The 27,409-nt window shown below is 46.7% G+C and overlaps 2 protein-coding genes across 8 annotated transcripts in view; one reads left to right on the forward strand and one right to left on the reverse strand.

The window, feature by feature from the left end:
- Nucleotides 1-1,797: 1,797 nt before the first annotated feature.
- EIF4A3 (eukaryotic translation initiation factor 4A3) lies at nt 1,798-14,496 on the reverse strand. 3 transcript variants are annotated; one of them, XR_014238582.1, is made up of 12 exons: nt 14,251-14,496; nt 12,130-12,202; nt 11,444-11,510; nt 10,656-10,718; nt 9,681-9,813; nt 9,401-9,481; nt 7,294-7,435; nt 6,693-6,831; nt 5,589-5,704; nt 2,437-2,544; nt 2,209-2,358; nt 1,798-2,023 (listed from the first exon to the last, which is right to left on the reverse strand). XR_014238582.1 is itself a non-coding variant. In XM_082372823.1 (12 exons), the coding sequence occupies exons 1-12, from the start codon at nt 14,417-14,419 to the stop codon at nt 2,007-2,009; spliced, it is 1,236 nt and encodes a 411-aa protein (XP_082228949.1). In that variant the 5' UTR covers nt 14,420-14,495; the 3' UTR covers nt 1,798-2,006. The 3 variants fall into 3 exon arrangements, 2 of the variants coding, with proteins under 2 accessions (XP_082228949.1, XP_082228948.1); XM_082372823.1 differs by having other exon boundaries at nt 2,209-2,336; nt 14,251-14,495; XM_082372822.1 differs by lacking the exon at nt 1,798-2,023 and having other exon boundaries at nt 2,168-2,336.
- Nucleotides 14,497-14,589: 93 nt separating this feature from the next.
- Nucleotides 14,590-27,409, forward strand: part of CARD14 (caspase recruitment domain family member 14) — a 38,424-nt gene continuing 25,604 nt past the window's right edge. For 4 of the 5 annotated variants that reach the window (XM_082372804.1, XM_082372805.1, XM_082372807.1 and 1 more), the window contains exon 1: nt 14,590-24,477. The gene's annotated coding sequence lies outside the window, so the exon portion shown is untranslated. The remainder of the gene's footprint in view (nt 24,478-27,409) is intronic. The other variant, XM_082372803.1, reaches the window with a different exon arrangement.

The following is a 27,409-nucleotide window of genomic DNA, read 5'->3' on the forward strand; positions in this document are numbered from 1 at the left end:
CCTACACATAAAGTTCTTGATATTTTCTAGTTTAAGTCCTTTGTCAAGTATATGCTTTGCAAATATTTTCTCCCCTTGCTCATGCCCTTTTTGTCTTTAAGTATAATTTTAGAGGAGAAAGTGTAAGATTCCCCACCTGATTCTTGAGGTATAGTTCACATACCACACAATTTTACCACTTTAAAATGTACAATTCAGTACTTTTTAGTACATTCACAGAATTGTGCAACCCTTACCTCTGTCTAGTTCCAGAACATTTTCATCACCCCCAAAGAAGCCCTGTACCCTTTAGCAGTCACTCCCTATTTCCACCTCTCAGCCCCCAGAAAACCACTAATCTGGGCTTCCCTGGTGGCGCAGTGGTTGAGAACCTGCCTGCCAATGCAGGGGACACGGGTTCGAGCCCTGGTTTGGGAAGATCCCACATGCCGCGGAGCAACTAGGCCCGTGAACCACAATTACTGAGCCTGCGCGTCTGGAGCCTGTGCTCCGCAACAAGAGAGGCCGCGACGGTGAGAGGCCCGCGCACCGCCATGAAGAGTGGCCCCCGCTCGCCACAACTAGAGAAAGCCCTGGCACAGAAACGAAGACCCAACACAGCCATAAATAAATAAATAAACAAATAATTAAAAAAAAAAAAAAACACTAATCTGCTTTCTGTCCTATGGATTTACCCATTTGGGACATTTCACAGAAACAGAAACATTCTGGCCTTTTGTGACTAGCTTCTTCCAGTTAGCCTATTTTCAAGGTTCATCCATATTGCAACGTGTCAGCACTTCATTCTTTCCTATTGTCAAATAATATTCATGTGTACTTATCATATCTTTCAGTCGATGGGCACTTGGGTTATTTCCACTTTTCGGCTATTATGAATAATGCTGTGAACATTTCTGTCTAACCTGACACACCAGCCCCTTGTTTCAACACTTAGCCACCATGGGTTACAGCTGAACCCACCTGACCTGTGACGCTAGTGGCCCCAAGCACCTGCCCAAGAACCTCTACCCATGTGCGTCAGTGCCAATGTCCCATCGCTTCCCTCCCCGAGCCCCCAGTGATGCGCACTCCTTTCCTGGTGCTGGAGGACACTGGTGAGCTCACCTGTGCAGTCTGCACTCCAGACTACTGCCTACGCAGATGGACGCCCTCAAAGGGAAGTATTCTAATTGCTCCTACTGCCCAAGAGCCAGGCTGCTTTCCAAAGTCTGTACCTACTGACGCCACCATCACGCCCCCCACACCTTCACCAACACTCAAGAGTTAATGGTTATGAAAACATAACACTTCTGAATCACCCCCAAGGATACACATTTCCGTGGATGTTTGCATTTCTTTGTTACCTTACTTGACAGCCATCTCAATTAGGTTAAGTTTCTCAGGTGTCTTACCTTCTGGCTTGTTTCCTGCTTGCCCCTCCCTGAATCACCGATGGTGCCCTGTGCACAACCCCTCCTCAGCCGTGACTTGTGGGCTCATTAGTCCAGAGGAAGACTGGCTGGTGAATCCTTCCTCCTGGTTATCTGCCCAGGGCGCCATCCTGCCCCTCTGCATCTGGGCACACAGACCCAGGCCAACCCAGAGAAAAGTATTTATGGTCTCAACTCCCCCGCCTGCCGTCCATAAGAAATGGGATTGGGTACCAATCTGGGTAAGTGTGGAGAGGCCAGGCAGCTTACCACTTCCATTTCACCATCTTAAAGATCAAAAAAGAGTGAAATGACTGCCCAAGATCATACAGACAGCAGGTTACTAGAAAAGCTGGGGGCAAACAAAAATTAGAAATACAAATTAGAGTTTATGGGAAAAGTTTTAAATGTTTAATGGAAAAGACTTAAAGCAATGCATTATTTACATGTGGGTAAGAAAAGGTGGCAGAATCTCCAAAGTTTGTCGTGGGGGGGCTTTGAGAAGGGAGTTCACATAAAACCCATTAAATAGAAACTGCCCCTAAATATTTCCAAATTGATACAAAATAGGTGAACAGGCTCCAGCAAGCAGATTGTTCAAATCAGATCAGCAACTGAAAGAGAAGATAAACAAGAAGGAATAATACAAACAAAGTGAAAATTTGTAAATTTAACTAAAGGCTCACAAAAGACTTCTCGAAAACAAAAGAAAAAAAAGCGGGAAAAACCTCAAGTGCCCCAAACCAGGAACCAGGAAGCTCTCTCTAAAACAATCACAAATACGGATTTACTGTCTTACCGTTCATGGGCATCTCGTCAATCTGAGTGGAGTAGTACTGCTCAATGTCTCTGAGGATTCGGATATCATCATTCTTCACAAAATTAATGGCCACACCCTTTCGGCCATATCGACCTGATCGCCCAATTCTTCAACAATAAAGCAAAATCACTTCAGTAAACATAGCAAAAAAGGTTTCAGTAAATCCATCAACAAGAGTGAAACCAAAGAAAAGCTTGTGCTGCCTACCTGTGTATGTACAGCTCTCTGTTGTTGGGCAGGTCGTAATTAATGATGAGGGACACCTGGGGCACGTCCAGCCCCCGGGCCCAGACGTCTGTAGAAATGAGCACTCGGCTGCACAAAGAAAAAGGGTCAGACCGGCTACGAACACATCAGGGCCCCTCACACTGGCCCCTCTGCAGGCTGAAGCACAAGGGACAGCACCAGAAAGCCCCGTTCAGAAGGCACGTTTGGTATATTTCATTACTTACGTCATGTGTGCTGATAAAAAAAAAAAAAAATTGGCTATCCTTTACACTACTACATTTAATTTGTTTAGAACCAGTCCCATACCAATAATTGGGAAGGACATTTTACTTTTGTCTAGCAAAAACTCAAGTACAGCAGCCTCACTGATTTTGGTGCAGTGTTTACAGTACCTTCAAATTAGAAATGCAACTCACACCTCTCTGTCCTTCACACAGGACAGAATCTGACACACCACAGACCCACACTATCCAATGCTGAGGCCACCAACCCACCAAGCACCGGAGTGGCTGGTCTGAAATGAGATTGTCTTACAGTGTAAAATTCACACTCGATTTGAATACTTAGTACAAAAAAAATGCAAAAAACCTCATTAATATTTTTAATGTTGATTACATGTTGAAGTGATATGATATACTGGGTTAAATGACATATGTTTACTTGAATTATACTTCTATTGGACGTCGCTGGTCTAGAAGCATTCAAAGTCTGAAGGGACAGCAGAACAGGAGAAAATAATCCTGCCAGATAATCACATATAACTGGAGCCCTAGAGGAAGAAGAAAGGATGGAGCCAAAGCACCAACAGAGGGGTAAGGCCAAGAGTCACAGAAGTGCCAAACGGAAGGAATAAGACTGAATCACACATGGACCCATCAGCGTGAAACCACAGAAACAAAACACAAACAAAACAGACCTAAGAAGCAGCCTGCAGAGAAGACACTGTTTCACATAAGCAGCAGCAGGTGACATCCCCACAGGACCAACACAACCAGGAAACACCAAATACAGAGGGCCGACTGCATAGGCCACTTCATATAAGGGATTAGAATGTCTGCAGAGTTTGGTGTCCACAGGACTTCTGGGACCGATCCCGCTTGCATTGCCTCCTTCAACACGTCAGAAGGAGGTGTTTCAAGATGAAGCAGACATTTCCAAAGAAACTAAAACAGACATTTTGTTACCAGCAGACCCAAACTAAATACAGAAAGACATTCTTCAAGCACAAGGAAATGCATCCCTGGGACTTCCCTGATGGTCTAGTGGGTAAGACTGCACTCTCAATGCAGGGGGCCCAGGTTTGATCCCTGGTCGGGGAACTAGATCCTGCATGCATGCCGCAACTAAAGATCCCACGTGCCACAACTAAGACCTGGTGCAGCCAAACTAAATAAACAAATATGTATATATATGTATATATTAAAAAAAAAAAAAAGAAATGCATCCCTGATGGAAGCTCAGAGATAAAGGAAAGACAGAAGAGTAACAAGTATGGTCAATATGCAGCATTCATTATATAAGTTTCATTATATAAAGCAAAAATTTCTTGTTGAGGTTGAAATATATGTAAATTAAAAAACATAACAACAGTGACAGAAGTCTGGGGGGGTCACTGAAGTCAGGGTTTCAAGTTCTCTGTGCTCTCAGGGGAGATGGTAAAAGTACCAAGCAACCACAGCTGCTGATGACTTTTCAGGGCGACCACTAAATAACATAAAGAAATAAACATTTTCCAAAATAAAAAGTGGGGAAAAGGAATAACAACAACAACAACAAAAAATCCAAACTAAAGAAAGAAAAAAGAACCACAGAAGAGAAATGACAAGTAAGATACACTTATAAGATGGTCAATTTAAAACCAAATATATCAGTATTTACATTAAACGAAACTGGACTAAATGTTCCAGTTAAAAGACAATTATGGGCTTCCCTTGTGGGGGAGTGGTTAAGAATCTGCCTGCCAATGCAGGGGACACAAGTTCGAGCTCTGGTCCAGGAAGATTCCACATGCCGCGGAGCAACTAAGCCTGTGTACCACAACTACTGAGCCTGCGCTCTAGAGCCCGTGCGCCACAACTACTGAGCCTGTGCTCTAGAGCCCGTGCTCTAGAGCCCATGAGCCACAACTACTGAGCCCACGTGCCACAACTACTGAAGCCCACACGCCTCGAGCCCGTACTCTGCAACAAGAGAAGACACCACAATGAGAAGCCCATGCACCGCAACAAAGAGTAGCCCCCGCTCACCGCAACTAGAGAAAGCCCCCGTGCAGCAATGAAGACCCAACACAGCCAAAAATAAATAAAATAAATTAAAAAAAAAAGACAGCAATTATCATTAAATTAAAAGAAAAGGAAAAATAAAACCCAACTATATGCTGGTTGCATGAAATCCATCTAAAGCTTAAGTCTACAAACCAGACGTGAAGGAAGAAGGGTGGTACTAAGGAGACACCAAATGTTCAGAGCTGGTGTGGCTGGTCAGACAGAGCAGGATTCAGGACAAAAGCCCTAGTAGAGAAGGGCAGACACTTCCACAGCAAAAGCTAAATCCTCCAAAAATCTAGTAATTCTGAACTTGTACACTCAGGTGTCTGGACACATAACGCAAGAATGGACAGAACTCCCAAGAGGAAAACCAGCACTCTCAACACTGATGAAACAAGACTTAAGGGCAAAAGGGTAATGATGCAGGTTTGAGAAATACAGCTAGCAACTGAAATCCAACACCACACAGCACCCATCTTGTCCAAGCACAGAGAACGTTTGTAAAACGACCCCGTGCTGGGCCACAAAGCAAGTCTGAATACACACTGAGGGGATGAAATCACACAAAGCAGGTTCTCTGGCCACAGTGGGATTAAGCTAAAACCAATACAAAAAGATAAATAGAAAATCTCCATTTATTTGGAAACAGAAAAATACGCTTCTAAACAAGGCAACCGACCTACATAGTTAAGGCTAGTTCTCATCTCAGCCTAACCTATCACACCAGCAGTGGCTGCCCTGCTCACCAGCAAGTTGGTGACCTGCCCGAGCTCAACTGTGGGGGGGAAAACTCGGGTAACACCCCGTAAATGCAGGCCCACAGCACCAGCACCAGGACCACAGCAGAGAGCTCAGCCAACCCACCTGGCGCCTGACCGGAACTCCTTCATGATGGACTCGCGCTCCTTCTGGGGCATGTCCCCGTGCATGGATGACACGGTGAAGTTGGCTTCCCTCATCTTCTCCGTCAGCCAGTCAACCTACAGATGGAATCAATAGATGCTGCCATAAGCTCACAAACCAGAGACTGTATACAGGATTTCACGTCAATTCCCTGCAGAACCAATTCGAATATTCATAAACAAGCGCTCTTAAAACTCAGGCTAGGGACTTCCCTAGTGGCTCAGTGGTTAAGAACCCGCCTGCCAATGCGGGGGACATGGGTTCGAGCCCTGGTCTGGGAAGATCCCACATGTCACGGAGCAACTAAGCCCGTGCACCACAACTACTGAGCCTGCGCTCTAGAGCCTGTGAGCCACAACTCCTGAGCCTGTGTGCTGCAACTACCGAAGTCTGTGCGCTTAGAGCCCTTGCTCTGTAACAAGAGAAGCCACCACAATGAGAAGCCTGCACACCACAACGAAGAGTAGCCCCCGCTCGCCACAACTAGAGAAAGTCCACGCACAACAACGAAGACCCAGCACAGCCAATAAATAAATATATATATATATATAAACAAAACAACAAAACTCAGGCTAATCCTCACTGGCTGTGTAGAAAACTTAATTTTGCCCAGCAAATATTGGGGCAAAAATTCTCTTAAAAGACAATATGTCACTGTTCTCATTTGAAATTTAAGTTTGAATCTCTTTTGGAATGTGGTCCAAATCTTCTTCCTATTCCAAGGAGAGCTGCCAGGGTTCTCAGCTCTGCCGGCACATCAGCATCACCTGGGAGCTCAAAGAACACGTGTCCGGGCCCCACCTGAACCAATGACCCGGAGCCTTCAGTCAAGGGACCAGATCAACACCCTGCACATGTTCCCTGGATACACCCGCTTGTCCGCTCATCGTCCAGGGTGACTTTGAGCTAAAGGGCAGAGCCCAGTGGCTGCCCAAGGAGACCATGTACCCAGAGTCTAAAGCATGTAATTCTGGTCCTCAACAGAAAATACCTGACCTAAGTTCTATGAAAACCGATCTTTGGTTTTCGCCACAAGGACATTAAAGAGCCAGGATGGCCACGCACCTTCCTCTTGGTGTTACAGAAGATAACAGCCTGAGTGATGGTCAGCGTGTCATAGAGGTCACACAGCGTGTCGAACTTCCACTCTTCTCTCTCCACAGCCACAAAAAACTGCTTGATGCCTTCTAGAGTCAGTTCATCACTGGAGGACAAACACAATCCTGTCAACTCATCCTTCCAACCAAAACTTGAGGACGTGCGCAGGCCAGGCGCTGTTCCAGGCACAGGCCCGACCCCCAGCGGCCCAGGAGCCTGGGCATTAAACTCCCGCCCCTCCCGCCAGCCACATCCTCCTAGGAGTCGCCACTTCCACCGCAGGGGCCCAAGCCCTGGATCAGTATGAACCTTTAACCACACCTTATATATGGTTCTAAACAAAATGTTTGGCTGTTCAATAGTATACACATTTTACTGCCAATGGTAAATAATTCCATTGATAAGTAAATACTATCAGCAAATTTTTAAATTTGGAATTACTGGATCAAAGGAGACTATATAAAAGCTGGCTTTTCAAAAGAGAAAATTAAAAAGAACTTTCATGTTTTAAAACCCAAATACAACTATGCTGTGTTTTAGTCCCACCTGAGAAGTAGGGCATCCTCACCGTTTCACCAAAATGCGGATAGGGTCGGTCATGAACTTGTTGGTCATCTCCAGGATCTCATGGGGCAGTGTGGCACTGATGAGCACCACCTGAGTGGCCGGGGGCAAGTACCTATACACATCATAGATCTGTTCTTTGAAACCTGGGATGAGGAATGAGACACACGGGGAATTTTTAAGGCTGCACACTTTGAAACAGAAGTTGCACATCAACTGTTCACATTTAACTGGATGCAGCACTGTGACTGTAAGGTGCAAGATTTCACAAGGAATTTTCTTACAGAGCTGAACCAAATTCTTGCATCCCCTCTCCTCTCCCTGGTGTACTCTAGGGATCAGAGCCCCACCCAAGAGTCCTGGATGCCAACAGGTAAAAGCAACAGAAACCTGAGCCCTGAGCCCACAGCCTCAGACCCCTGCAGGTAGCTTCACATCTCAGTTCCAGCTGCTGCTGCCCTGTGAGGGTATGCATCCACTGTGGCCAGATCTGCCACATTTTAAATAAACCCAGAGATCTAGATTTTCACCAAAAAAATCTCCACTTAAAAAAAAATCTCCCACAGATAATGACCCATGTTGTACACCTGAAAATGTTACATGTCAATTATACCTTAATTTAAAAACGTCCCAATTAAATAATTCAACTAGTTTACATTATTTCATATGGTACAGGCTGAATAAAACCCGCTGGCAAGGGCTTCCCTGGTGGCGCAGTGGTTGAGAATCTGCCTGCTAATGCAGGGGACACGGGTTCAAGCCCTGGTCTGGGAAGATCCCACATGCTGCAGAGCAACTAGGCCCATGAGCCACAACTACTGAGCCTGCGCGTCTGGAGCCTGTGCTCCGCAACAAGAGAGGCCGCGATAGTGAGAGGCCCGTGCACCGCGATGAAGAGTGGCCCCCGCTTGCCACAACTAGAGAAAGCCCTCGCACAGAATCGAAGACCCAACACAGCCAAAAATAAATAAATTAATTAAAAAAAAAAAAAAAACCCCGCTGGCAAGCAGGACCTGGCCCCCGGGTCACCACACCACCACACCTGCAGGACGGGTTAGGAGGCCGGTGTGTGAGAAGGGGACAGGTGGCTGCGAGGTTCTGACTGCAGAGATCAGGGGGCCAGAAGCTACATTGCCGACACATTCCCAGTTGACATAGATGCCACTGGTTCTGGAGACCTCACTTTGTAGTAACTGTACCTTTAACTTAGCTGAAGAGCAGGGCCTCCAGGTAAGGGGCCCAAGACGGAGGTGGGGTGGAGGGCTGCTCCAAGGGGTGGCATCAGCCTCTAGGTTCCTGAGAGAACTGCTCAAGAACCAGGGAACAGGAAAACGCTTGGGAAGAACCCCATGAGTTACTGGTGACTCCTGAGAAGCAAAATATTCCCTTCACACAGGCGACCCCAATGTCTAAGGGGACGACCCACCTGACCCCCTGGTATGGAAATAAGACTGGAGAGGGGGTGTGCAGGGAGGGGAGGCGTGAAGACACTGTGAGGTACTGCCCGCAGCTGTTACTGAACCAAAGTGACAGCTGTCATTATGCATTTCCTAGTTGCTGTGCTAAGAGCACAACTGCTATGACTTACGGGTCCTCACATATTTGTCCTCATACGTTTTGGTAGAAATACATGAAATACAACCCAATTCTAGAAATTTATCTTGAAAAATAACCGATAAAAGAGTAAAAACAACCTGGACAACCAATAAAAAACAACTAGTGAAATAAATTATGGAACATCCAAACCACAAAATACCCTACTGCCATGAAACAAGATTTATTCAGCTGTCTGTTCCACCCCTTCACCACCACCAAGCATCTCTGCACCACATCCCAGCTCCACGCCTCAGCCATCTGTGCTCACCCACCACACAACGAGCAGTACCCCATCAGTTTGGCTGAAATGCTGTTGTTCTGGTTGTCATCAGTCTTACAAACCACTACCATAAAAAAACCAGAGTTTTATGTTCCTAAGTGCACCCAGGGCATAACTGTTTTCCACAAAAAATATACTACTTACACTGAGTTCATTAGCTCCACATTTCAATTTTACGCTGTGAAAATTTAAGAATTTTACATCAACAGAAAATGAATTCTTTTGTTACTCATACCTTTATTCAACATTTCATCAGCCTCATCCAAAACCAACATCTTGATAGCACGTGTCCTCAAACTTCTGCGACGAATCATATCTATAAAATCAGATTTCGAAATACGTAGACCTCAGGCTATAAGTAAAGAGCCAGCCATTTCAACCAGTTTTCACAGCATTTCAGGGACCTTCCCTCCACTTCTTACAAGTTACTCAAATGCAAAAATCCACCATGTTGCATATCAAATTGAAAATGGTCCTCTATTGTTTAAGCACTTTTTATAGACAAAAGCAATTACCAAAGACACGCCCAGGTGTGCCAGCGACAACATGCTGTCCATAATCCAGTTTCCTGATGTCCTCCCCCACGTTGGTGCCCCCAATGCAGGCATGGCACTGGACGTTCATGTAGTCACCCAAAGCAAGCAGGCCCTGAATTAAAACACAGATTCATGTTCAAGGTCTGCCCCAAGACCGCTATGAAGTCTGAAACATCTGAGTTCCCACAAAATGAAGATTGTTTCTGTTCTAGTTTAAGATGACCACCTGGTATTGTTTATGCCATTATTTCTATCATAAAACTACAGAGAGCCCAAGTCTCCTCCTTCCACTCTTTTCTGCGCCAGAATGAAGTCAGTTTTACTGTTTTCTCATTATAAAAACAGTATGTATTAACTACAGAAAAATAAGAAAATATATAAAATTCATAATCCTATCCACCCACAAATGCTATTAACATCTTAATAGATACACTTCCAAAATGTTTATACTATGAAAACAAAATAGTTACAATTATTTTTTACAATTATTTTTAATTTTTTTGAAAGAAAAGTACAATCCTAAGATTGCAAAAAACTATTGGAATCACACAAGCTACACTAAAAATGACTTCATACAAACCAGCAACTCATATATGTGATTTATCACAAAATGTTAGGAATCAGGGAAAAAAAACCTGACAGAACAGAAAAACTGGATTAGATTAAGTCAATCAGTTGGCTTGAACAGCGTGGGGGTTAGGGAGGGAGGTTAGGTATGCCGGCCTACCTACCGACTGCATACACCCCTCAACCCCAGCCTAGTCAGATATCCACACAGACTTTACAATCAGCCCTCCCTAACCTTGGATCCAACCAACTTCACATCATGTAGCGTTGTAGTACATATTCATTTTTTTAAAACCTGCAAATAAATGGATCCATGCAGTTCAAACCTGTGTTGTTTAGGGTCAACTGTACCTGCAAATACGACAGTGCCATCTTTAACTGTCTTACCTTCTGGATCTGTACAGCTAACTCTCTCGTTGGAGCCAAGATCAAAGCTTGGGTTTCACGAACCTGGTAAAGTAATTTGTCAGAAAATAGAGAATCTCAGTATCTTCAAGGTAGACTGCACTAATTCAGACTCAGATCTATTTTGAATATTATCTCAAGTTAACCACACATCTGATTTCAGGTAAGCGAACCTGAATGTTACTAAATTGCATATCCAGTGATAATGGGTATACTGGTCAGGATTCTTGTTTACAGACAAGAATTTCCACTAGTTAAAAAAATCTCCCAGTTTACAGACACAGAAAACAAACTTATGGTTACCAAAGGGGAAAGGGTGGAGGGAGGCATAAATTAGGAGTCTGTGATTAAAATATACACACTACTATGTAAAAAGAGAGATAACCAAAAAGGACCTACTGTATAGCACAGGGAACTATATATATATATATATATATATATATATATATATATATATATATATATATATATATATACACACACACACACACACACATATATATCTGAATCACTTTGCTATACACCTGAAACTAACACAGCATTGTAAATCAGCTAAATTTCGATAAAAATTTTTAAAAAGACTATCAGTTTAAATAAAAAGGAATTTATGACAGAATATTAGCTCAGATATTAGTGTGCACTTAAGATTCTCTTTAAAAATGTGTTTAATCAGTACAACTAGATATATTTAAGAACTGTACTTCTTGAACACTGTAGTTACAGAAGGTAAAGGAAGTATTTCCTAGGATTAAAGAGAAGTTTAAGATTACCTGAATATCCAAACACTGGAGGACAGAAATACTGAAGGTGGCTGTTTTGCCTGTACCAGACTGAGATCTAGTAAAGAAAACAAAGATAAATGGGATTCAGAGTGATGGGCTACATGCCACTGCTCCCATTCATGTAACCCCCGCCCCAGCAGTGCTCTGAGGAGATGAGCTGCAGAAGCACTGGGCAGCTTCTTCCAAGTCGATTCCTCCCCACCCCGACCAATATCTTAACTGCAAGGTGGTGGGACTCAGGCATAACGTCACAACTTTTAAATCACTGGTGATAAGAACAGTAAATGCGGCCTTTGCATCAGGGGGTGATAGAGCTGCAGAATCTATAGAATGGGTGTTATAGGCGGCAAAAAAAAGATTCCCCTTTATATAATTCTTTTCTACGATTTCAGACTTTTTTTTTTTGTAAATGAGTGTTTAAAAATTAGGCAAATAGGGAATAATGCTATTAAAAGAGTATTATATACAATTCCATATGCCAAATAATAGGTTAAGTAAAGCTGGCTTAAAAAAAAGAGAAAGCTTTCTAGAGTGGAGGATGCAAAACTAAAAACAAACAGCCCATAGCTAAAGTCAAGGCAAGAGTTGGTAACGGCATCTGAATGAAGAAGCACTGAACTACACACTGCTGTGCTAACTAGCACCTGACTCCGCCTATGCATGAGCAGACTTACTGTGCAATGACATCTCTCCCTTTAATTATCTGCTTAATAGCTCGCTGCTGGATTGCTGATGGTTTTTCAAAACCTGTAAATTAAAACAGAAAAAATGAGCTCTAACCACTAGGACAGCATACTTGCAACCATACACTGGAGCTCCTTGTGCCGAGGATGTTATCTTTTTAAAATCCCCCACCCCCTCCTAACCCAATGTCCAACATACTGAGCTCTCAAGAAACAGCTGCTGAATGAAGTAGGCTGAAGTGGATTTTTATACTAACATACCACCTTATTTATACAGACACAATCTCTAAGGAACACTGTTGCAAAATATAGACACCCCAGTTAGGTTAAAAAAATGTTGGTGGTTACTCTTGGGGAATGGGGTGAGGGAGGCTCATGTTTTACTCCAATTACTTGTGTATTGTTTGACTATATTACAATAATCTGCACTAATGGGGTTTTTTTGGTATTACTTTTTAAGTTAAAAAAAGGAATATAAACCCATCAGTGCTGTAGTCACCACTCCCCACCAGCAGTAAGTCTGCAGGTTGTTTGTTATCACCTACAACCCCATTTCATCTACTCCTCCTGCCTTGATGCAGCTACATGAACTACAACACCACACCGCTACTGTCCAAGTAAACAAACAAAACTTTACATACAAATAATGTACTTTAATTAATTTTTGGTAGTCTTTTAAAATGTAGTACAATTTCCCATCTAACACAAAAGCAAATATAGCAGATGATTTAAACCCCTCAGGATGACTCAGCAAGTAGATGGGAAACTAAAAACAGTGTTTTAGGGCAGGGACGTCCCGGGTGCCAAGAGGCAGGCAGGGCTGTCGGCCACACTACGAGGGCCAGCTGTAATGGTTCTTCACCTCCCATTCCCTCCGCACCTTCTCTGTGCTAGACTGTCATGACATCAAGGACTGTTGGATAAAAAAGATGTCCGTCCCAGTCCCAGGCACTAAGCACAGATGCTGATCACGCCCGTCTACATCCTCAGCCCGACCTCTTCCCAACTACCTCCTTGACATCTCCTCCTGGATGGTTTACAAGTCCCTCAAGCTCTCCTCATTCAAGAAGAGCTCCCTCGAGTGCTCCCCGCCTGAGGAGAGGGCATCATCACCTGCCCAGTTACTCACACATCCAGGACTTTCGTCTCCTGCTCACATTCAACCCATCAGCAAACCCTGTTAGTACTCCATCTCCACCACAATACCATCATCACTCCCCTGGACTGGAGCAAAAGCCTCCTAACATCTCCTTGCTTCCTCTCCTGCCTCACCTCCCCCCATATCCAGACACCCAGGACCATCTCTGTGACTGTAAATCTGATCCCATCATTTCCCTGCTTAAAACCCTCCAATGGCCTCCCACTGCACTTAGAAATAAAATTCAAACTCTATCACTTCGCACCACGCTTTTCAAGATCTGTGCCCCCCCACCCAAAACTCGCCCCTAGGCTCCCAGGACAGGGAGATTCTTTCTGTTCCTGGAATGCATAAGGCTCCCGGCTGCAGGGCCCTGGCACCAGCTGCCCAGTTCTACCATAATCTTCTCATAACGGGTTCCTTAGTCCAGATCTCAGCTCAAATGCCAGCCCCTCCTGGGAACCCCCTTACCTATGTGCTCTACTAGTTTAACTCTCGCCTCCCACCAATCACTCTTGATTCCGTTATCCCGCTTTATTTTCTTCGTAGCCATTACCACTGACTATATAATCCTTCTCCCAAACATAACAAGCTCCCTAAGGCCTGCCTGGTTCACTACTAAGCCGCTAGTGCCTAGAGCCGCGCACGTTCCTAGCACCTGGCAGGTGCAAGACAATCATCCGCTAAATGAATGACTCCGGGGTGCAAGGAGGACCCTGCAGACCTCGCTGGACCCTGCAGCCCTCGCGGGACCCAGCACGGCGCCCCGCCGGGAGAACAACACCCAAACCGGCCGACACAGACGGGGGTGGGGACACGTGCTGGGGGCGGGGGTCGCCCTTCAGGGCCCCCGGGCTCGGCCTCAGCCCCGACCCCCAGCCCCGGAGCGGCCGCACTCCCAGTCTCGGGAACCACCCCTGGCCGGGCCCCCCCCTCCCCGCGGGCGCCCCAGCCCGCGGCCCGAGCTCACCGACCGTAGGCGTAGATGCCGCGCAGCAGGTCCTCCCGCAGGCCCATGGTGTCGAACGTGGGGGTCACGTCCACCTCCTCACTGGTCTCGAATTCCACTTTGGTCATGTCTTCCTCTTTGAGCAGCCGCTTCCGCGCCGAGCCCGAGGTCGCCATTGTGGCCGTAGCCGCCATAATCCCGAGCAGGCTGAGACCCAAGCCCGCGCCTCAGAAGAAAGCGGAAGCAGGGCCCCGCGCCGCTGCTGCCCGGAACTGACGACATAGCACGCGCGTGCGTGCATGCGTGCGTACGAGCGTGCGTCTGGGCCAAGCCTCGGAAGGGGCGGGGAGCTCCTGGTCACGTGAAAGGGGAAAGGGCGCCTGCTGCAGGGAAAGGGGCGGTGCTGCGGCTCTTGCGCGGGAGGGGCTCCCGCGGGATCTCGCGGAACCGGACTCCGCCCACCCCTACAAACGGTGCGGAGGCGGTAGGGTGCAGGGATTCGTACTGGGTGTGGTACTCCCGGCCTGGCTCTCTGGCTGAGGTAGTCCTTTCCAGTTAATGGATCTTCCGCGCGGGACGGTAGACCTGGCGCCCCTGCAGACGGGCTGCGGACCGCGCCATGGCGACCCTGCTCCGGGCGGGGTCTCTAGGCGGCCCTGCTTCGAGTGGGAACCTGGGCGCGGGTCCCCACCTGTGCCCATTCTTTCGTGTGTACGCATGTTCCAACGTTGTCGCCGGCCGGGGACGCCGGCAAACGCATTACTACTCGTTATCACTGCCGCCCGATGGAAATCCTCACTGCACATCGTCTGCTTTTGGAAAGTCTGGAATCTTTAACTGCCTGCTTGTCAGCTCTCACTTTAACACCCCCAGGCCGGTTTTTAACCCCCTAATGGAAAAGCCCCTACCCGGGGTCGAGTGTGTTGGGAGAGTAAGGGTCCTGCGACGGCCCCCGGCACCAGGACCCCCAGAACTGGCCGCGTGACCTTGGGCCGCGCCTTGCTGGACTGTGCGTCTGTCTGTTCATTAAGGCCCTGGATTCCGCGTGTCTGGCGGAGGTGCTGATAAATCCCGCCCTGCAGAAAAGATGACCCTGGAGGTGATGGCTTTCGGTTGACCTGCAGAATATTTCCAGTTATGCCATGTTACCCTAAACTTCTTTAAGTGCCTCTAAAAATCTGGCTCCTGAACCACCGTCACCACCTGACGTGCGTTCATCTGTGTTGTGTGAAAATAGCGTTTTTAACTTTGTGAAACTTACACTTGCCCAAGTGCAAGCTCTGTCCTTTCTCATTGTTTGCTTGTCTCGCATCACTGGGCACATCTTTAATCTCTTAACAGCCTCTTTCCAGGACTGCTTGAACGCTCTCCTGTTGTGAAGGTTAATTTAGTGAAAACTTTTAGCAGTAATCATTTTATCCACTAAACCAGGCACACTTAGAATGCAGAGGTTTGCAGTATGTTGACAGCAAACAAGGAAATGAGGGGTCTTACTTGCCCTGAAGCTCTTGCCCTGACTTTGGAATATGTCCAGACCTTACAAGATAATTGACCTGATAAACATGCCTGATAAGGATGCCAGTATCAGTCAAATATTTATAAATTTGAATTTCTTTCTTAGACTTTAAAGTAAATAAAATGCAAATATAAGTTCTTATGTCTTCTCACTCCACAAAGAGTTATCCAGTACTCTCTCTGAAGTTTTCCACACTCTGTTTTGCAAGCTGTGCCCTAGGGCTGTGTTGTAAAATGCACACAGGTTTCAGACTTAGTATAAGAAAAGAATGTGAAAGACCTCATTAATCATTTTTATACTGATTATGTGTTGAAATGTCCATATTTTAGATACACTGAGTTAAAATGTTATTTAAATTAATTTCACCCATTTCTTTTTACTTTTTAAAATATGGCTACTAGAAACATTTTAATTATATGTGGTATTCCTATTGGATGGTGCTGCTCTAGGTACTAAACAGCATGTGAAATAACCTTGCCAAGGGTATGGGGAAAGAGTAAACTGAAGATCGCTGACTTTATGAATCTGATATCAATGGGGAGGGGATGAAATTATTGCACTCTTCTACTAAGTTTGAAGAGGATGATTGCCTCTTTTGTACTTATTGAGAGATTTTTGATCTTATTGATGATCCCCCTGGACTTGTCTCTTGCCTTCACACATTTATGATATTTTATGCCATTTTCCTGGCAATGTCCCTTTTGCTCAATGTCTGAATACACATCTTAAGGCCCTCTTCCTTTTGTTTGGCACCAATAACTTTTTAGGCCAGAGTCCATGAAGATGACAGGAGTCGGGTGGGCATGGGCGTGCAGTGTCAGGGAACAAAGGTCTCGAGCGAAACAGTGGCAACCAAGCAGACTTGGCCTTAGTACTCCTTGAGGTTCCTCTAATCAAAGGGGCTGACCCCTCCCCCAAGATAACGACAGAAGGGGCAGGTCCACCGGGAGGCCTCTTTGGGATGATAAGGAGTGTACCTTCACTCTTCCAGGAACTAGGAGCTGGCAGTGGGCACAATAGGTCATAGAGAGCCATGTTTTTATTACACAGGAAAGAGGGCTCTGGGTAATTGCAACCAGGATAAGAGCTCCTCTCAGAAGAGGTTTTTCTCTTTTTTTCTCAGACTCGGTGCCAATTTTCACAAGGCCTTTACGATGCTCACCAAAGGTCTCAGTGTCACTAAGATCTGAGATCCGAAATGCACTTTGCTTTTTTTTTTTTTTTTCCTTTTTTTTGGCCTCACCAGGCGGCATGCAGGATCTTAGTTCCCCGACCAGGTATCGAAGCCAGGGCCCCCCCACTCCCCGCAGTGAATGGATGCATGGAGTCCTAACCACTGGACCACCAGGGAATTCCCTGAAACGCGCTTTGCTTTATCAACAGCAGGTGAGAATAACCTAGGCAGTCGTGTGTTGGAACATGCCTGGCTCTTTGCCCTATTTGTTAAAATACTTGCTCTGCGTAGCTATGTTATGCTGGACCTAAGCCTCCACAGTTGACCCTTGAGCAACATGGGGGTTGGGGGCGCCAACTCCCTGCATACTCGAAAATCCAAGTATAACCTTTGACTCCCCAAAAACTTAACTACTAATAGCCTACTGTTGACCGGAAGCCTTACCCATAACATACAGTCGATTAACACATGTTGTATTTATATGTATTATACTGTATTCTTACAATAAAGTAAGCTAGAGAAAAGAAAATGTCTTTGAAGAAAATCATAAGGAAGAGAAAATACATTTACGATACTGTACTGTAATGATCGATACTCCAAGTTTACATTGTCTGTTTGAAACAGAGCAGGACACAGTGGTCCTTCCCCTCTGTCCTCCACCTGCCTTTTGTCTGTGGTAAAACTTTAGCTAAAGAATAAGTTAAGTCAGAGAAGTGGGAAAATGCAGAAACAAAAGAAAATTGTCCAAGACTAAATAATAAAAGTTTAGGCACTAAGCAAAGTCAAGGACCTTTTGTTCCTCCTCAAGGGCTATAGATAGTATTCTGAGCCGTGTCCTGTGAGCTGTCTTATAGATACTGAAACCCCCACCAGGTGGAAGAAGTTACATGATGACCAGACTGTAGCCATGACAGAAGCTGCCACAATCCTGAGAATTGGCCTCAAGGAAGTGGGAACAAACCAACCATGGAACTGAAGATTAACTGTACTTAAAACTATCAAGATGATGCTGGTCAGACCACCAATGACCAATTTCAAGATGATTGTCAGAGCTGACTGTGCTGCTTCTACACGTAGTCCCCTCCCTCTGCCTATAAAAACTCTTGCCCCCTGATTGTCAGGTGGGGGGAGTTGGCCTTTGGACAGGTGTCCGCCTCCCCCCCCCACCCCATTCTCAGCATCCAAAATAAAGCAAACTTTCCTTTCCACCAACCTTGCCTCTTTATTGGCCATTGAGCGGTGAGCAGCCGGACCCCACTTTCAGTTACATGTTTGCAAGATGAATCATCCGTCTCTCAGTACCTACATCAATATTGTCTTATATGATATAAAACACTGTAGATGTTACCCGCACAGTTCAAACTCCTGTTGTTCAAGTGTCAACTGTGACTAGGTTCATCAGTACCACTTTTTAAAATTCCATATATATACATTGGCATACAGTATTTGTTTTTATCTTTCTGACTTCACTCTGTATGACAGATCCTAGGTCTATCCACCTCACCACAAGTAGCTCAATTTCATTCCTTTTTAGGGCAGGAATAAAGATACAGACGTAGAGAACAGACTTGAGGGCACGGTGGTGGGGAAAGGGGAAGCTGGGATGAAGTGAGAGAGTAGCATTGACATATATACACTACCAAATGTAAAACGGATGGCTAGTGGGAAGCTGCTGCATAGCACAAGGAGATCAACTCTATGCTGTGTGACGATCCAGAGGGATGAGATAGGGAGGGAGGGAGGCTCAAGAGGGAGGGGATATGGGGATATATGGCTGATTCACTTTGTTGTACAGCAGAAACTAACACAACACTGTAAAGCATTTATACTCCAATAAAGATGTGAAAGAAAAAGCTATCTCCTAGAAACTTCTGATCAGAAAAAAAAAAAAAAAAAAAGTCAAGTGTACTTACAAAGCAAGAACTGACAGCCCACATCAGCTGTCAGTACATAATTCCACTGCTTAAATGTCCAGATTAATGTTTTAATTTTTATCAGAAACCTCCATTACAATTTCAACTAAGGAGTGCAGGCATATATCTTGTCTTAATCATTTTACTGCTGGGAAAACTAATGCCCAGCCTGTTAAGTTATAAGTAACTTCCAGCGCAGCAAGGGGTAGAAGCTGCCCCACTCTGAGTCCCCGAAAAAGTGTGTCTATATGGCTTACCATGCCTGCATCCTTTGTCCCAGGGCTCTGGGGCACCCAGATGGACCTGCCTGTTACGTCTGGGCACAGCCCTCTGTCTCCTGCACCTCACTTCCCATGCTTTCCAAATCTGTGGGAGGGAGGTTATCTCTCCTGATTAGACTAATCTCAAGGAGGGCAGGCCCATGTCTGTTTTGTTCCCCAGCGCTGCCCTAGTACAGCGTGGTGTGCCTGGATGTCCAACGTAAGAGGGGAGGAGGAGCACAGGAACTCTCCCAGCTCACGCCGGAGTGGTGGGCAAGACAGGAGAAGCTCAGCGGGCTGCACCTGAGGAGCTGACCTGCCTCTTCCCTGAACCCTTACTGGACTCAGGGTGTACGCAATCAAGTCAGCTCCTCTTGTCTGGGATGGGTGGAAGTTTGGGTGTAGTGCTGCTGGGCTGGGCTGGGTTTCCATGAATCATCACCACAGGAGTTGATGTCCTGGATCCTAGGGGCTGTCTCCAAAGAGCGACTTCCTGCCAGAAACCTCACCTATCACCTGGTATTAAATGACAAACACTGTTCCTTTGTAGGCACAGCCACCTCTAACCCACCCAGCCAGGCAGGGCACCTTACTAAACATCACCAGATCCCACCCAGCTGGACCCGGGACTCCACACTGCTGGCATCTGACATTTTGGCCACAGATGTGCCTGGAGCATCTTCCTGGTGCAGGCGCTGTTCCAGGGGCTGTACTGGGCGGCAAACAGGACAGACAGTGCTGTCCTCATGGAGCTTGTGTTCCAGAGGAGGGCAATAAAATAATTGTAGGCTTTGTAATTTCTGTGATAAAATGAGGCAAAGTGGCAGACTTAATGGGTTGCAGATTTACCAGGTGACTGGAGGAAGGTTCCACGTGAATTGCGAGAAGAGGTGGCTGTGGTAACGCCCCAGGTTCCAGGAAGAAGGCACAGGGAGTGTGGAGACCCCCAGGTGGACCGGGGATTGACACAATCAAGGGACAGAAAGCCAGCATGGTTGCAGCATCGAGAGTGTGGGCAAGAGGGGGAGTGGGAGAAGGGGTGAACAGGGCCAGATCATAAAAGGTCTTATAGACTGTGAAATAGAGTTTAAATGCATCATGGTTGCCGTAGGAGCCACTTCAGGGTTGTCTTTCTTTGTGGGGAGAGGATTCATTCTGATAAACAGTTTGGGAAGATGACCTGGCTTATCACTTTTCACCCTTTTGGCTAAGATCAAGTGGAGAAAGATGACCTGGCTGCAGCAAGAGGTTGAAAGGTTGACGTGAAGGGGCCAGAGAGGGGCTGGGAGACCCGTTGGAGAGGTGGTGGTGGCTGCTGGAGCTGATGCAGTGGAGATGGTGAGAGGAGGGCTCAGGAGACATTCAGGACAGGGCTGACACATGGGATAGAGGGGGCTGTTAGGGTTTAAAGGATGAAAATTGACTCCTGGGTTTCAGGTGTGAGCATCTGGGTGGTACCATCGTGAGATGGGGAAGCCATGGGCAGCAGTGTTGTGTGGTTTGAGGGCAAAACCAACAGATCCAACAAACACATGTGCCCATGTGTTCATAGCGACAGGACTCACAACAGCCAAAAGGCAGGAACAACCCAGTGTCCACCGACAGATGAATGGATAAACACAACGTGGTCCACCCACACAATGGGACGTTATTCAGCCATTATGCTACATGAAAGAAGCCAGACCTCCAAGGTCACATATGTATGATTCCATTGATGTGAAATGCCCAAAATAGGCAAGTCCATAGAGACAGAAAGCAGCTTAGTGGTTACCAGGGAATGGGGGGAGGGGCTGCTTGATGGGCACAGGTTTTCTTTTTGGAGTGACAAAAATATTTTGGAACTAGATAGAGGAGATGGTTTCACAGCATTGTGAATGTACTAAATGCTACTGAATTGTTCACTTTAAAATGGTTAATTTTATGTTATGTGAATTTCACCTCGATTAACAAACATTTTTTAATAATAGATCTGTGCTTGAGCCCAGGATTTCATAGCACGCTATGCCGATCAAGTGTCCGCACTAAGTTCAGCATCAATATGGTGACCTCCCAGGAGCGGGGGACCACCAGGTTGTCTAAGGAGGGGTGAACTGGCCCAGGTCAGAAACGGAGCAGGTCAAAACTCCCATGCTGATGAGTACTGGGATTGCTCCTGTGAATAACCATTGCACTCCAGCCTGGGCAACTTAGCAAGACCCTGTCTCTTAAAAAAAAAAGGAAAAAAAAGGATCTGAGGGGCTTCCCTGGTGGCGCAGTGGTTAAGAATCCGCCTGCTAATGCAGGGGACACGGGTTCGAGCCCTGCTCTGGGAAGATCCCACATGCCGCGGAGCAACTAAGCCCGTGCGCCACAACTACTGAGCCTGAGCTGTAGAGCCCGTGAGCCACAACTACTGAGCCCACGTGCCACAACTACTGAAGCCCACGCACCTAGAGCCCGTGCTCCACAACAAGAGAAGCCACCGCAATGAGAAGCCCGCGCGACACAACGAAGAGTAGCCCCTGCTCGCCGCAACTAGAGAAAGCCAGCGCGCAGCAACAAAAGACCCAACTCAGCCAAAAATAAATAAATAAATAAAATTTAAAAAAAAAAAAAAAAGGGTCTGATTTCCATGGGTTAAATTTGAGATGCCTAAGTATCCAAGGGGAGTTGTCAGGTAGGCAGTTGCATGTTCAAATGTGAGAAGCAGCAGGGAATGACCGGTCTCACCTGTTCCTGTGGAAATTGCTGCTTCCCGACTTCCCCTGGTCCACTCCCCGCTTTGGTGCAGGCCAGGGTGGGTGTGTGTGTGGGGGGGTCCGTGCTCCCATGCAGAAGCCAGCGAGCCACACCTCAGCCTGGAACCCTGTCCCCGGTTGCTCTCTGCTGCGAGTCTGAACTTTATTCCTACAGGGCCTTCCCTGTAGCACCTGCATCCGCAAGTGGTGTTAACATCTTGATTCCAAGGCAAACCCAGAACCCCCCACCAACTCCCTACATTTTATGGATAAGGTAGCACCCAGAGGCCCTCCACACAGTGCCCAGGGCGTTCACAATGACCGTCTATCGCTCACTCCTTGATCCTTTATTGATTGCTGCTGGGGGCTGTGCTCACCAGGTGGTGCTATCCTGGTGCCCCCTGGGGCTTGGGAGTTTCTCCAGGACATACTCTTCCCATTGAGCCAGGTTACCAAAATGCTGTTTGATTGACCCTAGAATTGTGTACACAGCTATAGTCCCGTGTCATACAGAATAACTGTCAGTCGGGGTCCTCCTGAAGACCCAGTGGTGACTAAGAAACAGTTTTTGCCCTCAGAAAGCTCACGGACCTTGGGGGGCTGGGGCTTTCTCAACTCTGGTCCTATAACGCTCGGAATTTCTGTTCTTAACAGAGGCTTAGTGAGGCTCTGGCCCCCTCTTTTACCTGCAAGGACAGCATTTTGAGTTTTTCATAACTATCTAGAACTTTCTATGCACCAGGCACAGAGAGAAGTGCTTTCCCACCATGAAGCAGGTGCCACTATTAGCCCCACTGGAGAAGTAAGAAAGCTGAGGCTTAGGGGTTTAAATAACCTGCCCCAGAGGGTAGCTGATGTGCAGCAGGGCTGGGGCTCTGGTCCAAGAACTTGTTTTCTTATCTGAGCTCGGACCTGTGTTCTTACCTACTCTGCCCCGAGCGGCCACAGCCCCATCCCTCTCACTCACCAGGAGGAAGAGACTTGGGTTCTGGTTGCTGTTCCTCCATCAGTTAGCTGTGTGACCTTGGGAACCTGCCTTTGTCAGGAGGATAATCCTTAAGGTCCTTCCTACTCATGTAGGCCATGGAACTATGATTGTCCCTTCTTTCTTGAGTAGTATATGCATCAGTGGGAACCAGACACCCAACCAATGCTTATTGATTCACCCAACTAGTATGCATGGAGCATCACTCTTCTCAGGTGGGGGACACAGCAGAAAACAAGAAAGGCAAGAATTCTTGTCCTCTGGAAGTTTCAGGCTTGTCATGGGGAGGCAGGCAAGAGACAGATAAATAATTAGAATATATAATACGTTGGGGAGCAGTGCGTCCAATAGAGAAAAATGAAATAGGGAAAGGGGAATGGGGAGCCGTGTGGGAAGTCTACGATTTTATTTATTTATTTTTTTAAATGAGACCTTTTATTTATTTAATTTATTTTGGCTGTGTTGGGTCTTCATTGCTGTGCATAGGCTTTCTCTAGTTGCGGTGAGTGGGGGTTACTCTTCGTTGTGGTGTGTGGGCTTCTCACTGCGGTGGCTTGTCTTGTTGCGGAGCACGGGCTCTAGGCACGCGGGCTTCAGTAGTTGTGGCTCGCAGGCTCTAGAGTGCAGGCTCAGTAGTTGTGGCGCATGGGCTTAGTTGCTCCGCGGCATGTGGGATCTTCCCGGACCAGGGCTCGAACCCGTGTCCCCTGCATTGGCAGGCGGATTCTTAACCACTGCACCACCAGGGAAGCCCAGTCCTACGATTTTAAATAGAATGGCTAGAAAGGCCTCTCTAGGAAGGTGGCCCTTGAGTGGAGTCCTGAAGGAGATGGAGGAAAGACCATTGCAGGTAGAGGCAAGTACAAAGGCCCTGGGACCGGCATGTGCCTGGAGCAGTCAAAGACTAGCAAGGAGGCCCCATATGTGGAGCAGGTAAATGCAAATGTGGTCAGCAAGTACCAGGAAATCAGAGTCTCACCTGTGAGGCATGGTTAGTCCTCGAGGATTTGTAGAGCAAAGGAAATGACATGACCTGACTCATCCTTTAGCAGGGAGGCCCTGTCTGCTGTGTTGAGAACCTGCCTCAGGGGGCATGGAGAAAGCATCTAGGAGGTCATTGCAGAGGTCTGGGTAGGCGCTGATCAGATCCCAGGAGTGCAAAGGGCGAGAGTGATCACATTCTGGATATATCTTAACATAGAAGAACCAAGACTTTCATTCAAATCTAAATAGTAATTATCAAATGTTGATTTTAGATGGATCTATTGGAACTATTTAGATACTTCCCAGAATTGCTCATGAGAACCAAAGAAGAGGTCCAGAATTTATCCTAAACTTCCTAGGACTTTTCTGAAGGATCTATGGGCTGACTGTTCACATAGAAGAGAAGATTCTATCCACTCCAAGATTTTCCATCATCTTCTCAATCACCGTCTTCTGTGGGTTGACCAGATACACGGGCAGTTCTCGGAAGGTTCCTGTGGTTCTCACAAAGGCAAAACAAACCCTTCACACCCATCCTCCCTGCTGTGGGAATGTGTTGGCGTTTCACTGATGCATGGAGGCTCGAGTGAGGCGCAGCTCCTGTGGGCAGGGCCCAGACGGACGCTCCTGTCAAACCTGCTTGTCTGCGGCTGCTCAGCCAAGACTGTGGCTGGTCAGCCATCGCTTCTCAAGGACAAGGAAGGCAAGTACACGGAGTCTGTCCCCAGGAGAGCAGGTCGTCATACCCAGGGAGGGTGGGTAGGCCAAGAATGGGGTCCAAGAGCTGCCTACAGGGGAATGAGAGGAGCCGGCTTCCTCCTTATAAGGCGTGGAGGGGGTGCCTGGTTTGGGTACGAGAGGAGAAAGCAGCTCATCCCGTTTTGCTTGGTTAAATTACTTGAACTTTCTCTGGCTGCTAAGTACCACCTTAAGACAGCGTGGGCCATGCTGGGTGAAAGGAATGCTCTGTTTAGTACTCTTATCTCTGCATCGTTGCCCAGGACAAAAGAAAAGGAAGGAAGGTTTCTAAGTTCAGGTATAAAGTGAGTAAGACCAGCTGCCTCCTATCTGCGGTAAGGGCATAGCTGGACATTTACAATGGCACTTCGGTGCCAGATTTTAGCTGAGGGGTGCAAGGGAGCACCCCTTTTGTGCTTGGTGAACTTCTGCCTCACTCACCATATTTGTGGGTCATCAATTCCCTTAAGCTTCCTCTAACTCATTCCCCCTATTCTGGAGTACTGTGCATGCGTGTGTGTGTGTGTGTGTGTGTGTGTGTGTGTGTGTGTGCATGCGCGCGTTTATCCTTCTCCCCTACTTCACAGGCAAGGGAAGATCTGCACCTTGGGGTCTGAGAAGAATGCTGACATGGGAAAGGGTCAAATAGGAGGACCCACATCTTAGAGGCTCAGGGGTCTTATAATCTAAGACTCCCTCTAGAATTGCTGTAGGGTGAAAAGAGGATTTTATAGAGTTTAAAATATCCTTAGGGATCTCTGGGCTAAATTTTCTTTACTGTTAGGACTAACCCCTATTTACATTGGGGCTGAGTTGCAAAGAAACTCCCACATTTTAAATTCCCATTTGGGGACCTGTCTTAAGCTGCTTCACTGCATGAAGCAGGGACTAGCATGGCTTCTACTCAGCTATGCCCACTTATACTCAAACCCTGGTGTGGCTGACAGGTCCCAGGAGCCAGGGGTAGTTGGCTGAGGTTTAGAGAGTCCTAGAGAGACCTGTCTTCAGCTGTCCTGGTAAGGCAGCTTGTCGCTTGAGCTGGCCCTGATTTTCTGAGTTCACTTTGATGGGAGTGGGAGTCTGTGAGCAGTCAGGTGTTCCTTGGGAGTCCTGTGATGCTACGGTAGGCGGGGTCAGGGGTGGCAGTCGGACTAGAAGACGCTCCCAGGGCAGGCTGTCACCCCCTGTGACCCAGCCCAGGGAAGGCTTTCCAGCCAGTCCTGGTCGTCAGGGCATCCACGGAGACCTGGGCATCTGGAGCTCCCAGAGTTTGAGCTGCAGGCTGGAGATGTGCTCCCTGACCCAGACCCTTGGCAGCCATATCATATAATACCAGACAGCACGCCAGGGTGTAATCTACTAAAAATAAAAGTTAATATTCCGTGAGCCCAAGTTTTTGGGTCACTGTCTCCTTTGAGCCAACTAATCCAGGGCCATTGACCCCAGTCAAAGGAAGGCATTTAGGTTCACCATTCAGGGCCAGTGTATTTATTTCCCATCTGTTTTTGAATCTTCAGGCTCAGGCTTGATGCATATTAAGGTGGATATTTTATGAGAGATTTGTGGGGAACACAGGGTTTTATAAATGTGCTCCCCTCTCCTTTATTAAGTGGAAGGTTAAGAAATCCCGTCCTGGGGGTAAGAAGCAGTTCCCTTCCCCACTGATGCAGGACTGGGCCAATCAAGTCTTCTTCCCCCACGCCCCTGCCTTTTCCAGAATTTCCCCTCTTCAGCCAGCACCTGTCAACCTGGTCCGCTCCCACCATCTCTGTGCCCGGCACACATGAGGGTTGGCTCTTCCTTGCAGGACTGAGGGAAAAGCAAGAGAGGGGACGCCTCTACTGGTCTCTGATAGTTGGTCACCCAAACCATGTCACTTGTGAGAGAGAAAGGGGGGCACGGTGAATAATCATGCTTGGACAGGAAGTATCCCAGGCGCTCCAAGACTGATGGGCACCTTATCTGTGATGACTTCCTTCTCCGTTTGATCAACTGAGTTAATTTGATTGTTTTCTGAAACAATGAGTTTATGGTTGTTATTGAACCCATGCTTGCTCATTCTAAAAAGTTTAATTAATAGAAAAAAAGAAAGCAACAGATTTCCTAAAATTCTACAACCACAAATAATGAGTATTAGCATCAGGGAACAGCATTCCAGAATCTACCTGCTCTCTTTCTCTGTTTCTCTGTTTCTATCTCTTTGTGTTTCTTTCTCTCTCTGTCTCTCTCCCACACATTCGAGTGCACACACAGACACACATACACACACACTGAACAATAGACAGATGGACAGATTAGACGGATGGATGGATAAGTATATGGATTGAGGGACTGCTAGAGAGATAGATACACTAACATCATTCAATAAAAATGAGATCCACATGTTTTCAAAGTAAAATTTTAGCTTTAGTTAATTTAAAATTAAATTATGATGAAATAGTTGAATGTAGTATAAGTGTTTTTCAACTCCAAGAACCATTACTTCCCTAAAAGTTCCCACTAAGGTTAAGAGATTATGATAACCACGACAAGGTAGAGGCTTTACATAAAATCGACATGCCTCCGTTGAGACCTGGTTTTGTCACTGGCAGCCCCGAGCCCCTTGACACCACTCCACCCATTGCGGGGCTCGCCTGATATTATGACATTTCTCAACGTTTGGGGGAAAAACTTGTTTATCTTTCCATCGTTCCTATTTTGTGGCTGCTGCAGCTTTTTTTTTTTTTTTAACATTTTTTGGCTCATTTTGCGAGGCACTGGGGAAGAGAGACTCTGTGAGTATGCTTCATTCAGCACCTTTCCCATTTGGACTGGTTCTATGTGTAGAATCTGACCCAGAACCTTTGAGATGGATGTGGCAGGAGTGGCTGCACTCATGACGTTGTCATCTGAGAAGG

Source organism: Balaenoptera borealis (genome assembly GCF_965194805.1).
Source record: "Balaenoptera borealis genome assembly, chromosome: 20".
NCBI lineage: Eukaryota > Metazoa > Chordata > Mammalia > Artiodactyla > Balaenopteridae > Balaenoptera > Balaenoptera borealis.